This window comes from Cebus imitator, unplaced genomic scaffold, assembly GCF_001604975.1.
Source record: "Cebus imitator isolate Cc_AM_T3 unplaced genomic scaffold, Cebus_imitator-1.0 Scaffold213, whole genome shotgun sequence".
NCBI classification, from domain to species: Eukaryota; Metazoa; Chordata; class Mammalia; order Primates; family Cebidae; genus Cebus; species Cebus imitator.
The window spans coordinates 677386-692875 of NW_016107528.1; the positions used below are offsets into that span (position 1 = coordinate 677386).

General features: G+C 37.3%; 1 protein-coding gene across 3 annotated transcripts in view; it reads left to right on the plus strand.

Annotated features, from left to right (window-relative positions):
• DDX4 (DEAD-box helicase 4) overlaps positions 1-15490 on the plus strand; it is a 70234-nt gene that overhangs the window by 2777 nt on the left and 51967 nt on the right. For all 3 annotated transcript variants that reach the window (XM_037745777.1, XM_037745778.1, XM_037745779.1), the window contains exon 3: positions 5422-5479. In XM_037745777.1, the coding sequence (XP_037601705.1) occupies positions 5422-5479 (58 nt within the window). The remainder of the gene's footprint in view (positions 1-5421; positions 5480-15490) is intronic.

Here is a 15490-nt window from a genome sequence, read left to right on the forward strand (position 1 = left end):
TTTTTAGTGGAGACAGGGTTTCACTCTGTTGGCCAGGCTGGTCTTGAACTCCTGACCTCAGATGATCCTCCCACTTTGGCCTCCCAAGTGCTGGGATTATAGGCATGGGCCACCATGCCCGGCCATATAGCAGTAACTTTTGAATCCATCTTTTTTCCACACTTCATCACTAACTATTCCATGTTACAACTTTTGTAGGAATTTTAGTGGTGTTAGTAACTCACTCTGTTATTGTCATAAATGTTTATGTCTTGTTTTAATTTGGGAATATTTTTTCAGAAATGGAATTACTTGTTCCGAGGGCATTTTTTATACTTCTTTTTCCCCCTTGTTCTCAATAGATTTGTTATAATACAAAGTTTAATTCACAGATACATACTTTATTCCCTCTGGTCTTAATAGCCATCTGTCCAATTTATTTTTTTAGTCTGAGATTTTTGTCTTTATGAAGTGTTTAAACAGCGTACTGTACTGTAGGGTGTTGTGAAAATTTATTGCATTGGGTTTCTGAGGATGACTGTCAGATCTTTCAGATTTACCTTTTTGGAATCTTTATGCTGTTCAATAACGTAGCTTCTTGAAACTGGGAATACTAAATTGAGTATGTTGACAAGTCTACCTTATGATGCTTAGTACATTTATTTATGTTTGGTGAATTTGTAGTATGCCTTTTGCATTTGTCTGCGGACTTAACACCTGGTGCTGTGCTGATTGTGCCATTATTCTTTGGCTTAGTTGACGTGAAGGAACATGGTGCAATCAGGATCTTTGCCTTCCTAGGCTGAATAAAAAGTGCAGAGATGGCCAGTGCAGTGGCTCACACTTGACATCCCAGCATTTTGGGAGGCCAAGGCAGCCAGATCATTTGAGGCCAGGAGTTCCAGACCAGCCTGGTCAACATAGCAAAACCCCTTCTCTACTAAAAATACGAAAAATTAGCTGGGCATAGTGGCACACACCAGTAGCCTCAGCTGCCCGGGTGGCTGAGGCAGGAGACTTGCTTGAAATCTGGAGGTGGAGATTGCAGTGAGCTGAGACCCAGCAACTGCACCCCAGCCTAGGCAACGGAGCAAGACTCTGTCTCAGAAAATAAAGTACAGAAACTAGAGATGAATACATTACAATTTTATATAGAAGAAATCTAAAGTCTTTTATTCCATTTCTTTTAAAGACACCATTTTGATTTGTTCTGAGTTTGCTTTTCAAGAGAAAGCTGGGCTTTTGAATTTATAGCAGCTCTCTCTGTGATCATCCTTTTCTGAGTGCTTCTCAGGAGCTTTATTTGGAGACTAAATGTTGACCTATGCTTATATAATTTTGAAATAATAGGCCATTGTTCTAGTAGAACTGGTAGAATTTTGGGTAGAACTTCTCAATTCTAGATTTTGAAGTGAGTATACCACCTGGGGATGGAACAGTGAAAGATGTGAAGTTAAGAAAGAGTTGATAATCTATCAATTATATAGTCCAGAAATCTTGATAATTAGGCATTTGCACATTTCTTGGAGGCTTAGTGGGATGAGTATTAGAACGGATGGGTATGGTGAGTGTATTAGATAACTCCATTGCTTACTTACTAGCTGTAAGGCTTCTTGTTAACTGACCATGAAAGTAAGCCTGGTCACTTCTGTCTGATCACTTCTGTCTGATCTACTTCCAGTTTTTGTGGCACATTTCAAAAGCCAAAACCTCTTGTGGTTAAAGTGGAAACAGTAACTGAATAATTAGACCATCCACAATTACAGTTTTATTAAGCAGCAGTAGCAATGTTAGTAGTAATCGTTGAGATAAGAAAATAAACGTATATGTGATATTCCAACATTGAAAATAATTAGAATACAGGTGAAAAATAAGTGTTCATCAGAATGCAAAAGGATTATTTGTAGCTGCATATGAGAACCCTTAAGTGTTAAATATTTGAAATTTCTGAATTGGTTCATTTGGGTGGTTTGAGAGATTATAAATGGTTTACAGCTAAGTATGTTAAATGGTAAGCTAATGACAAGACCTGTGATTCATTCAACATATCTTTGAGTCCTAGTAGGTGCTGGAGATAGTGGTGAACATAAGGTGCTTGCTGTTACAGATGTTGTATTTTACTGGAGAAGACAGAATAAATGCATTTGAGAACCAAATAATTATAGTGAAAAGTACTATAAAAAATTAGGGAAATGTATGTGTGAAACTGATGTGGGATGCATTTAGTTGGAGAGGGAAGGCTTCTCTGAGACTGTGACTCATGAGCCTGAAACTTAAGAGAGTCCCAACAGGACATCATGTACAAAAGGTTCTCAAGGAACCTTTGAGAAGGAGGAGGGGACAAACTTGGGTTATTAGGGCAACAGGAAGAAGGCTAATATATTAATTTTCTGTGGCTGCTATAACAGATTACCACAAACTGGGTAACTTAAAGCAACATTATTTATTCTCATAGTTCTGGAAGCCGGAAGTTAAAAATCAAGATGTCAGCTGGGCTGCCCTCCCTCTGGAGGTTCTAGGACAGAATCTTTGCTCCTTCTAGCTTCTAGTGGCTGTAGGCATTCCTCAGCTTGTGGCTACATATCTCTTGGCTCCCACGTTGCCACCTCCTTTGTCGGTCTTTGTGTTATTTCCTTCTCTCTCTATTATATGGACACTTGTGATGGCAATTAGGACTCATGCAGATAATCCAGGGTAATCCCATCTCAAAATCTTTAACTTAATTTCATTTGCTCTGGCCCTTTTATTTTTTTGAGACAGAGTCTTGCTCTGTCACCCAGACTGGAGTGCAGTGGCGAGTTCTCAGCTCACTGCCACCTCTACCTCCCAGGTTCAAGCGATTCCTTGCCTCAGCCTCCCAAGTAGTTGGGATTACAAGTGCCTGCTACCAGGCCTAGCTAATTTTTGTATTTTTAGTAGAAATGGGGTTACACCATATTGGACGGGCTGGTCTTGAACTTCAGATCTCAGGTGATCTGCCTGTCTCAGCCTCCCAAAGTGTTGGAATTACAGGCATGAGCTACCACACCTGGCCGTTTGAGCTTTTTTATGATAAAATTCTGTTGCAAATTATTTTTGATGTCTTGTTCAGAATTCACCCTTGGAATTTGTAAGTTGGATATATGTGGGATATTAAGTTCCATAGCTTGAAGATGATCTAATAAGTTTTTCGGTTCTTCAGTGCCGGAGTGTTTTATAACACTTGTAAAACCATCCTTTTTTTTTCTTTTTTGGCTCTATTTACTCTATACTACTTTGAGCATTATAAACAAGAAAAATGTCTTCAGTTTTTAAATAGAAAAGATTGGATAATTGTTCTTGTTTGTTTTAATGTCTGTGATAGTAATAAACTGAAACTTTTTTTTTTTTTTTCAAACTGTAGCATTACCGAAACCCCAAGGCATTTCAAGTATGCTGTTGTTTTTGTGCTCTTAATGATAACTCAGAAAAATGTTTGGATGACTTCTAAGCTTTATAGAAGTAGTTTTAAAAGTCAGTGGCTTTGTGAAAGAAGTTTTAGCAAATAGATGTTACCTAAAGATGCCTTCTTTGGTGCACTCTCTGTGGGGTTGGGACTTAGTTAAATGAACTTCTTTGAAGGAACACTGTGACTATTCTAATGTAGTCAGTTGATTAAGATATCATCTGTGGATTTCCTTTCATTCTTAAATTATTAAATTCTGATTGTCATGTGCAAGATTTCTCTATTCTGAACTTTAGCTGTAATTAAAGAAAGCTTATGTGAGAAATAAAGGTGTAGCTTAATGATAATAAGGACACCCTTAGAGTTAGAAGTAAGAAAAAAATTACTCAAATTGTCGTTAATCTAGAGCTGTCCATAGAAAATGTTGGAAGGTTCCAAATATTAACTTGGCATTCAGCTTTTGATTTTATAACAGAAGGTGAATTTTCTAAATCCAACAGTCATTCTACCATTGCTTATGTAATGCATGTGTGCTAATAGTAAATAATTTTCTTTAGCCTAAAGTAGGGAGAGTGGAATAATTCGTATTTGAGAGCAAAGACAGTCTTCAGCTACTGCTGTGACAAATTTGATTAAAATTAACTGTGAATATTCTGATGCTATAGCTGAGGATACACGTTTTCATTGTAATTGTAATGCAGTGGCAGATTGCATATATAGATAAATTGTTTTCAGTGCATAAGTGAATTTACAATGAATTCCTTTTTTTTTTTTCTTTGAGATGAAATTTAGCTCTTGCCCAGGCTGGAATGCAGTGGCGGGAACTTGGCTCACCGCAACCTTTGCCTCCTGGGTTCAAGCTATTCTCCTGCCTCAGCCTCCCAAGTAGCAGGGATTATAGGCATGCGCCACCACACCCAGCTAATTTTGTATTTTTAGTATAGATGGTCTTTCTCCATATTGGTCAGGCTGGTCTCGAACTTGCAACCTCAGGTGATCTGCCCGCCTCGGCCTCCCAAAGTGCTGGGATTACAGGCATAAGCCACCATGCCCAGCCAGTGAATTCCTTTTTAAAACATGAGAGTACCATTAATTGGTTTCATTATGAACATAGTAGAGGTTTTAAAATTTTCTGTAGTACTTTTCTAGAGCAAAGATAAGTGTTAAATCACTAATACTCTACTATTGTAGTATATGGAACTCTGCAAACAATAATGTATATTGACCAGCATTGATTTATTCATGTATTATTTTGTCAGATTTTATAATATTATATTTTCTATTTTTATATTTTGAGACAGGGTCTCATTCTGTTACCCAGGTGGGAGTGAAATGGTTTGATCTTCGCCCCCTTCCACCTCTGCTTCCCATGCACAAGTCAGCCTCCTGAGTAGCTGGGACTACAGGCTCATGCCACCACACCTGGATAACTTTTTGTATTTTTAGTAGAGTCAGGGTTTTGCCATGTTGTCCAGGCTGGTCTTGAATTCCTGGGCTCAAGTGATCCTCCTGCCCCAGCCTCCCACGGTGCTGGGATTACATGTGTGAGCTACCACACCAAGCCTGATTGTACTTTTCAGGAGTATGGGTGATTTAAATGACTAAACTTTTATTTTAAGTCAGGTGTCAGGAAACCCTTTCTATAAAGGGCCAGTTAGTAATTAATTTAGACTTTAAAGGCCTTACCTGCCTGTCACAACTTTGCTGTCGTAGTGCACCAATACAACTGTTTACAAAATCAGGTGGCCTACCAGATTTGGCCTGTGGCTGTAGCTTTCTGACTACTGTTCTAGTGATTATATTAGTGTATATATATTAGTGTTATATATACAATGTTCAAGTGAAGATGCCTTAGAATAATTAGTAAAGGAACGTCCAGTGATCCAGAAAACCTTACAGTCTATCATTATTTTGTTCTGCACAAAGCTCAATTGTTATAATTCTCTAGTATTTGTGAAATAAATGACAAATATTTATTCAAAGTAGGAAACTAGTCTTTTCTTTCTTCCTTCTCACAGGATAGGTATTCTGGAGAAAATGGAGACAATTTTAACAGGGCTGCCGCTTCATCCTCAGGTATGTGTGGGGGGAAAAGGTAAAGCCCTTTTTAGTTTAAGGGTTTCAACTACAGAATGAAGAACAAACTAGCAGGCATATTACAGAGGGTATTTTAAAAAAATTTCTTAGTGAAAGTTCCTTCTGATTTGGATATTGTGGAATGGGGGTACTTCTAGTTAGAGGAAGAGAGAGAGGCGAGAGTATAGACTGTTACAGACTGTACTATTTGATTTAATGGGTTACTGTAAAACCTTTGCCCAACTCAGCTTCCAGGCTGCTAGGACATCATCATCAGGGTTCCTGACATAAGGGAGGACATAGGACTATAAGGTTGAAGCAGGTTACAATGCTGGTGACCTGACAGGATAATAACTGTTTAAGCCAAATCTGCCATACCCTCAGGATATTGTGAGTTTCTTTAGGATTAGAAAACTGATTTGGGAAGGGTCACAAGTGAACAATAGAAACAAGTGTCAAGGTAAAGGAACCCATATCCGTCCTGCTGCACTCTCCTTCCAACCTCACTCTGAACTTGTTTTCACTTGGGTTGCCCCTCCCACCATCATTTTTGTCCCTGGGTTGTCCAACTCAGGGTGGTTGTAGATTGGAAGTTGGGTGGAAGTGGTAGAACTAGGCTGGGAAATTGAATTCATGGCAGTAGTTTTTCACATTGTTGAAGTCTAAAGCAGGATGGAATGCATTTGTTACTACATTAAAATAATTTTGGCCAGGCTCAGTGACTCTTGCCTGTAATCCCAGCACTTTGGGAGGCTGAAGTAGGAAGACCATTTGAGGTCAGGAGATCAAATGTTCATTTGAGATCAGCCTGGGCAACATAGTTAGAGTCTATATCTATAAAAAATTTAAAAATTAGCTGGTCATGGTGGCCTGTGCCTGTAGTCCTAATACTTGGCATGTTGAGCATCACTTGAGCCCAGGAGTTCAAGGCTACAGTGAACTAAGATCATGCCACTGCACTCCTGCCTAAGCAATGGAGTGAGACACTGTCTCTTTTTAAAAAAAATTAAACTATGATGTATACATAACATAAAATTTACCATTTTAATGTGTACATTTCAACAGCATTAGGTTGTTAGGTACAGTCACATTACTCTGTAACCATCATCCACCATCAACTCCCAGAACTTTCTTGTCCCCAAACTGGAACTCTGTACCCATTCAACAATAACTCCCCATTTCCTCCTCTCCCCTGATCCTGGCAACCATCATCTACTTTCAGTGAATTCAAGTTACTAAGACTTTACTGTGAGTCTCTGAATTGAGTTACTACTACTTTTAAGGCTGACTGGCATAAGGAAGAGGGCCTGGTGGCATCAGGTAGTAGTATTATCATTTCTCTTATCAAAAATTAGTAGATGAGGTAAAGCATTTTATAGTCAAAGGAGCTGCAGCATCAATGAAACCTGGCCCATGGTGGAAAACGCCCATGGTGAGGTAGTTTCCAAAATGTGAGGGTAGTTTGAGAATAAATTTATCAGGTTAAAGCAAATCTATTTTCATGAACATCTTTCTTAAGGTCAAGGTAAATCTCTTGACAAAAGTTAAGCTTAAAAGCGGTGCCTTTACTATTTTCAAGATACGTTTATCTTTTATAAACATTTAAAATCAGTGGTTTAATATAGAAATATTCAGATTCTCAAAAGTTCTTGTAATCCTCCCTGCTGAAACCCCAGCAAAGGGCTAATTTTGCTTCTACCATATAAACTCTGTATGTACTTACGGTATTCCGGAAAGACAAATGAATAAATGTAACAGATACCTCTTAATATGTCTATATGCATAGAAGATTGTGTAATCAGAAACATGGTTTTTTTGAGGTTTAAACAGAAGCCAATTTTTGTAAAGGAGTGAAAGTTTAGGTCTGTAGTATATTAAAGCATAACACTGTTTTGTGTTGGAATTTTCAAGAAACTAGACTGAAATGACCACCAACTAAAAGCTAAGTTTTTTTTTAGCATTAGACCTATGAATGTTTAGGCTGATGAAATGAAATATTAATGAAAATCACTAATAAAAATTTTGATTGCCTGCTTACCTTCTTCTAGATAGCACGTACTTTTGTAGTTCTTCATAATTTTTTATTTTTTTCATGAAAATTTTCTTATTACGGAAATATAAACCAGGCCAGTGAATGTATGCGAAGCCAATACCTAAATATGCTTACTGTTTTAAAACAATGTAAAAAGGGAGAAATAAAATCTGAAACTTTAGCCCCTAAATTTAGCCACCATTGATGTTTGTTGACTCTGATTTTTTAGATTTCTGTGTATATTCTCACATACATGATTGTATACCACTGGTAAAATACATTAATACGTATATTTCTTTTATTGTAAATACCTTTCTTGCTTTTCTTTTGCTTACTATGCTTACCTTCTATACCTTTTTCATGCTCTTAAAATTGTATGTAGACATGCTTTTCTTTTCATTCTTTATTTTACAGAAATGGGATTCCATTATATCACATCTTGCTTTTACGTAATAGTCATGAAGCCCTTCTAAACAACTGGTATTATCTGATTATTTTCAAAATTAAGTGAAAAAAATTTCACATTACTTGGCTTTAAAATTTCAAATAGGAGCTGGGCGTGGTGGCTTATGCCTATAATCCCTCTGCTTTGGGAGGCTGAGGTGGGAGAATTTTTTGAAGCCAGGGGTTCAGGACCAGCCTGGGAAGCAAAGTGAGACACTGGCTGTACAAATAATTTTTTAAAATTAACTGGGCATGGTGACTTGCACCTGTAATCCCAGCTACTCACGAGGCCAAAGTAAGAGGATTGCTGGAGCCTAGAATTTTGAGGTTACAGTGAGCATTGATCGTACCACTGCCCTGCAGCCAGGCCTATGGAGTGAGACACTGTCTCTTAAAAAAAAGTTTCTGCTGAGCCTTGCCTGCCTTGTATCTGGGGGTGGATCATTAAAATGACGACTTGAAACTCAGCCCTATGTGGAGGCACACTGATGGGCTCTACTGTCAAGTGATTGGGCCAGGGCCAGCCTATTTTGTTTGGGAGAGCAGGATCCTCTAGTCTCTGAGATTTAAGTTTTTATAGCTGTATATGCTAGTTTCAGCCTTCCCTTCCTCCCTCTCTGTCCTCACTGTATTGTACAGCTCCTATGTTGCTTTTGCTGATTTGTTATTACTCATTTTTTATTTGAATTTTTTTTCTAGACAAACTGTGAGAGGAAGTTTTAGGGATTTCTTGCCCTCCACTTCCCCAAAGGAGCAATTCTTTTGTATGTATGTGTCTTCTTCCTTTTTTTTTTTTTTTTTTAAGAAAACTTTTTGCAAGTTGTTTTATTTGCAATGTTAACTTTTAAAAGGCCAATAAAGTTAACTGGATAACAAACTGGATAACAAAAGGCAGAAATTGCTTTACAAAAGGAGGGAAATGCCAAAATGCCAGTTTCTGTAGAGAACCCACAGTTCAGTTTTTTTCAGAGTAAAGAAAAAAAACTTCAGTCACACTGAAAGAAACTCAGCAATAGGTTTGGAATCTGTACTGAGACTACACATGCAATGACAGTATTCTGCTAATACAGTCGATTTGCTGTTGGATTTGTCTACTATTTAATATTAATAATTAGAAACTCTAGAGCACTGCAACTAGTATTTGGAACAATCTTTACAATGTCAGGCACATTTCGCTTTTCTTCATACCACTGGTTCTGTGTACCTGGGCTTATGCCCATTCAGTAAAGTCATTTTGATATTGAAGGGCTTGGGAATGTCCACAGGTGTTTTATCCTTGATCATATTATCAGCAGTCTTTCATGTAACAAACTTTTGATAGTAGCTTGCAGCCAGAGTAAGTTCAAAGAGTTCCTTGGTAAATTTTCAGGAATTCTTGGTCCCAAACAGGATTTTTATCTGTTCACTTTTCTTCTCATTGTTCTCAGGAAGAGGAGGGTCATCTTTATGGTGGGTGTACCACTGAACGATCTTTTAAAATACTGCATCATTAACATTTCATAGAGGAACTGGGTCATCATCTCCTTCAGTCATTTATTCCCAAATCTTTCAACATGATCTTGATAGTACAGATTGTTTGGTAATTTCCACATCAACCGCAAATATTTCTCCATTGGAACTCCATAACTAATTTAGGGCAGGCTAGAGGCTGACATGAGCCAGGCAGCATCAGCTCAGAAGGGAAAGGTGGAGGACATGGCTGCTCTGTGTATGTTTTTAAATGTGTGTTTTCTGAGCACATTTTGGTGTGTATTTTTAATTTAGAAGAATTATTGTGCCTAAGATCTGTTTTTTTACTTTCCCCCATCACTGTTTAAAATATATTCCTAATTGATAATTGATTTTCTTATTTCTAATGATTGCATGGTATTTCATATACTTTCATCACCAAGTTTTATCTACCCCCGTTCTCTCTCCATGATAGGCACTGAGATTACCTCCTGTTCCCCTCTGCTACCATAGGATGGGCATTCTTATATATGTTCATTTATGGGTCCAAGTGAGAATTACTATGGATAGTGGACTCAAGTAGAATTACAGGATTACGGATGGGGTAATGTACTTAATTTGTCTAAATATTTCAAAAATTGCTCTCCAGAATAGCTATACCAGTCTATACACCTGTCATTAGGTTGTGAGGGTTCTCATAGCCCCACCAGCATTTGACATGATTCAGTCTTTTAATTTTAACCAGACTATTTGAGTATAAAGTCAAATCTTTTTTTTTTTTTTTGGAGACAGGACCTTGCTCTGGTGTCCAGGCTGGAGTGCAATGCTGCAACCATAGCTCACTGCAGCTTCAATCACCCAGGCTCAAGCAATCCTCCTGCCTTAGCCTCCTGAGTAATTGGGACTACAGACTTATGCCATCGTGCCTGGCTGATTTTTAAAATTTTTAGCAGAGATGACGTCTTGCTGTGTTGCCCAGGCTGGTCTTGAACTACTGAACTCAAGTAATCCTCCTGCCTTGGCCTCCCAAAGTGCAGGGGTTATAGGCGTGAGCCACCATGCCCAGGCTCATTGTTTTAATGTGCATGTATCTGACTGTCTCTTCATATGCATGTTATTCTGTAAGTTGCTACTTTTGTAAGTTGCCTATTCATATTTTTAGTCTTACTTTTCTATTGGGCTAGCTCTTCCTATTGTTGATTGGCAGGCATTGTTAATATTCTAGATTTTAGGCTCTCTTCTGATTTAGACACTGAATATCTTCTTCCAATCTGTTGTCTATAAACTTTGTTCATTATATGCCTTACTAATCAAAAATTTAATTCTGGGCCGGGTGCCTTGGCTCATGCCTGTAATCCCAGCACTTTGGGAGGCTGAGGCAGACAGATCACAAGGTCAAGAGATCGAGACCATCCTGACCAACATGGTGAAACCCCATCTGTACTAAAAATACAGAAATTAGCTGAACGTGGTGGTGTGTACCTGTAGTCCCAGCTACTCAGGAGGCTGAGGCAGGAGAATTGCTTGAACCCAGGAGGAAGAGGTTGCAGTGAGCCGAGATCATGCCATTGTACTCCAGCCTGGCGCCTGGTGACAGAGCAAGACTCTGTCTCAAAAAAAAGAAAAAAAGAAAAATTTAATTCTGAAGTCATTCAACAATTTTTTTTGCTCCTTGATTTGATTTTGTAGTTTAAGAAACTCTTCCCTATCTCTGTCAAAAAGTAGCCTCCTACACCATCCTCCTTAGACTTTTTGCCTTTCACATTTAGCTTTTAATCATCTGAACTCATCCTTTTTTTTTTTTTGAATCATGGTGGCCATATTTGAGTGGCAAATTAAGACATAGTGTATGCAGTATGAGTATACCTAAATGGCTCACAAAAAAGGAATCTTTGACATTAAAGTTTTTCTGGTCCTGGTTATGGGTTTTTAGTTATTGTGGAGTTTTGTTTGTGAACTGTGGTAAACTACACGTAATATAAAATTTACAATCCTAACGATGTTTAAATGTACCATTGAACCCCTTTTATCAATATGGTGAGAAATAGGGATCCAATTTTATTTCTTTCCATATAGCAACCTAGTTTTTCCATCACCGTCTAAGCATTCTATCTTTTCCCTATTAATGTGTGATGCAAATTTTATCTCTTAACACGATTTTGTTCTTTGTTGTCTTAAAGCATTGGATAAAATCTACAGTTAATTGATGAGTAATAGAAATAACAAGCATCTAGGTTTTTCCTCACTTCAATGGGAATGCTCCCAAATTTTTATAATTTGATGTTTGCATTAGGCTACTGATATTTTTTTTAATCATGCCAAGAGAGTTTCTTTTCATTTCTATTGAATATTTGTTTTGTTCAGGAATGGCAGTTGAATGTTATCAAATAGTTTTTTAGAATTACTGATTTCTGTTATTTCTCCCTTACATCTATTAATGTAGTAAATGAATTTTTAAATCAGCTTTGTATTCCTGGGATAAGCCTTATGTGACCCTTTTATTGTAGTATTCGATGAAATTAGATATTTTATTTAGCACTTCTGAATTAATGTCAGATTGGCGTATAGCTTTCTTCTCTCATGTTGTCCTCATTTGACTTTGGTTTCAAGCTTTTCGTGTTTTCCTATAAGCTCTGGAATATGAAAATTACTTGTTTTTTACAAGTCATACAGAATTTGTCCATGAAACTTTCTAGGCCAGAACAGGTTCTTTAAAAAAAAAAAAAAACTTTATTGAAACATAGTGTACACACAGATTCAATATGTATTTTAGTAAGATACACAGCATAAATGTACAGCTCACTAAATTATCACAAACTGAACACTCCCTCAAAGCCAGCACTCAGATCAAGAAATACAGCATGATTAAAAGCACCCTTGAAGCCTTCCTTTTTCTTCCAGGCACTGTCCCTCTGTCCAGAGGTGACTACTATTGTGATTTCTAACAGCATAGATCAGTTTTCCCTATAAATGGCAGTCATATAAAATGGCATCATACATTATGCTCTTCTTGTGTTGAGGTTTTCTCCAAGTTGTTAGAAGTAGTTATAGGTTATTTGTGGATGTATGATATTCCACTATGTAAATATACTGTAAATTAAAATATTGATGGTCATTTGGGTTGTTTCCAGTATTTGCCTATTACAAATGGTTCTCTTAAGAATGTTTTCTAGTTAATGTCTTTTGGTGGACGTAAGAATCTTCTCTTAATGTGATTGACAGAACGGTAGCATTGGCGTTACCTAGAAACTTCTTAGAAATTAAGAATCTCATGCCCAACCAGTACTACTGCATCAGAATGTATGTTTTAATGCGATCACCAGGTAATTTGTATGCACATTACTGTTATACTCTGAAGTCTCTACTTGAATGACTTGACACTGAATTCTAAGTGTTTAGTGTTTCAGCTACTTGGGATAATGAAAAGGATTAGAAGTCAGGACAGCTGGCAGCCCTTAGTACCACTTTAGTTAAACTCTTTACCACCAAGTCTTTTCTCATCTTCCTTTAATTTTTTCACTCTGGTTTAGGCAGATCTCTGTGGAGAAAGGTTGGAAGATTATTGAGTCCTTAGAGCTCATACTGAAGTCTCATACATAATTGAGTTCTTTTACTTAGTGGTTTTTTAGTATATGGATTTTTTTTTAAGTTCTTGTTCAATATTCGGGCCTCTTCTCTGGATTTGGTCCAAGTATAACGATATTGGGAGATATTCATTGTGGCTAGTTGTTGGTGATTGTGTACACTAACACACTAAATCCATTTTAAATGGACTTTATTTCTTTTGTTTTATTTTGGTGGGTTTCATAGTATTCAAGAAGAGCATCTATACCTCATCATTTATTAGTATTAGGGGGCTTCTTTATTTTTATTGCTGTGACTTCTTTATTTTTATTGCTGTGCTTTTATTCTATCCTGTGACTTCATTGTAGAATCTTTATGTATAATATGTATTATGGGGATTGCCATGATATATATCAGTGACAGTATTTTATTACATTCATGAAAGTGAGAGCACTAATCCCTGAAACTACTGTGAGATTTAAAACTGCTAAGAATTGGAAAGGAAATGATTATATATTTTCCTCAGGATTACGTGCTAATAACAATGTAAACTGGGTTAATTTTTAGAACCTGCTACTTTTGTACCATCATTTTAATTTTTATTTACGTAGGTTTTTGGAGAACAGGTGGTATTTTGTTAGATGAGTAAGTTCTTTAGTGGTAATTTGTGAGATTGTGGTGCACCCATTACTGGAGCAGTAGACATGGTACCCAATTTGTAGTCTTTTATCCCTCACACCCCCCACGCCGTCCCTCAAGTCCCCAAAGTCCATTCATTGTATCATTCTTATGCCTTTGCTTCTTCATAGCTTAGCTCCTGCTTGTGAGTGAGAATATATGCTATTTCCATTCCTGAGTTACTTCACTAAGAATAATGGTCTGCAGTTCCATCCAGGTTGCTGCAAATACCATTATTTCTTTTTATGGCTGAATAGTATTCGTGTGTGTGTGTGTGTGTGTGTGTGTGTGTGTGTGTGTATACACTCATTGATTGATGGGCATTTGGGCTGTTTCCATATTTTTAAAACTGTGAATTGTGCTGCTGTAAACGTGTGTGCAAGTATCTTTTCATATAATGACTTCTTTTCCAACTAGTGAGAGGTAGGATTCCCAAGAATAATTGTTTCCCTGTGACTTCATTATAGAATTTTTATTAAAGAACTTTCTATTTAAAAAAATCTATTGTATTAAAAATGTCATATGTAAGCCATAAAGCTTAATGTTTTGAACCACCACCCATTTTAAGAACATTACTGGCCAGGCATGGTGGCTCAACGCCTGTATTCCCAGCACTATGGGAGGCTGAGGTGGGTGGATTACTTGAGGCCAGGAAAGAGTTTGAGACCAGCCTGGCCAATGTGGTGAAACCATGTCTCTACAGAAAAATACAAAAATTACCTGGATGTGGTGGTACACGCCTGTAGTCCCAGCTACTCGGGAGGCTGAGGAGGCAGAAGAATTGCTTGAACCCAGGAGGCGGAGGTCGCAGTGAGGGGAAATCGCACCACTGCTCTCCAGCCTGGGTAACAGAGCAAGACACTGTCTCAGAAAACAAAACAAAGAATTCTCATGGACATTTGGGTTGTTTCCCATTTTGCTGTTATGAACAAATTGTCACCTTTCCTTAGTTTGCTAAATATATGTTAAGTCATGAATGGTGTTAAATTATGTCATACTTTTATCTGGAAAGATCAGTTTATTTTTTTATTAATGTAGGTTGCCTTTTTTAGATGTTCCAATGTTCAATACCCTTGCATACTGGGATAAACCCAATTAGTCATAATATATTTTATCCATTCAGTTTACTGTTGGGTTTGGTTTGCTAATATTTGTTTTTGAGATTTTGTATATACTTATGAGTAAGAGGTTTATAATTTTCTTTTGAACTTTCATATCAAGGTTATGTTGGTCTGTAGAATGAGTTGGTGAGTAATTTCTCTGTTTCCTGGAAAAGTTGTATGACATTTGAATGATTTGTCCTTTGAGAGTTTGGTAGAACTCACCTGTAAAACCCAATCTCCCTGCATCTTTCTGATGCAGATATTTAAGTAGTTTCTGTAGGGCACTTGGGTTTTTTTTTTATTGATTCTTGAGTCATTTTTGGTGAGTTAATTTTCTAGGAACTTTTTTATTTCTTTTCATTTGGTAACAAAGTTGTTGAGAAGTTCTCTAGATGTCTTTATCTTCCATCTTTGAGATTCTTTTAAAACACATTCCTAATACTGTTCATTTGTGTCTTTATATCTCTGTTCTCCCCTTAACCTCCTTATTAGTCTTCTAGTAATTTGTTACCTTGGCAAATTTTATAGGTCTTTTCAAAGAACCAGGTTTTGGCTTTTTGAGCTACTATATTATTTTGTTTCCTTAAAAAAGAGAGAGAGAGAGAGAGAGAGACAAGATCTCTTTCTGTTGCCCAGGCTTGAGTGCAGTGATTTAATCACAGCTCACTGCAGCCCCAAATTCCTGGGCTCAGGTGATCCTCCTACCTTAACCTCCTGACTAGCTGGGTCTACAGGTACGCA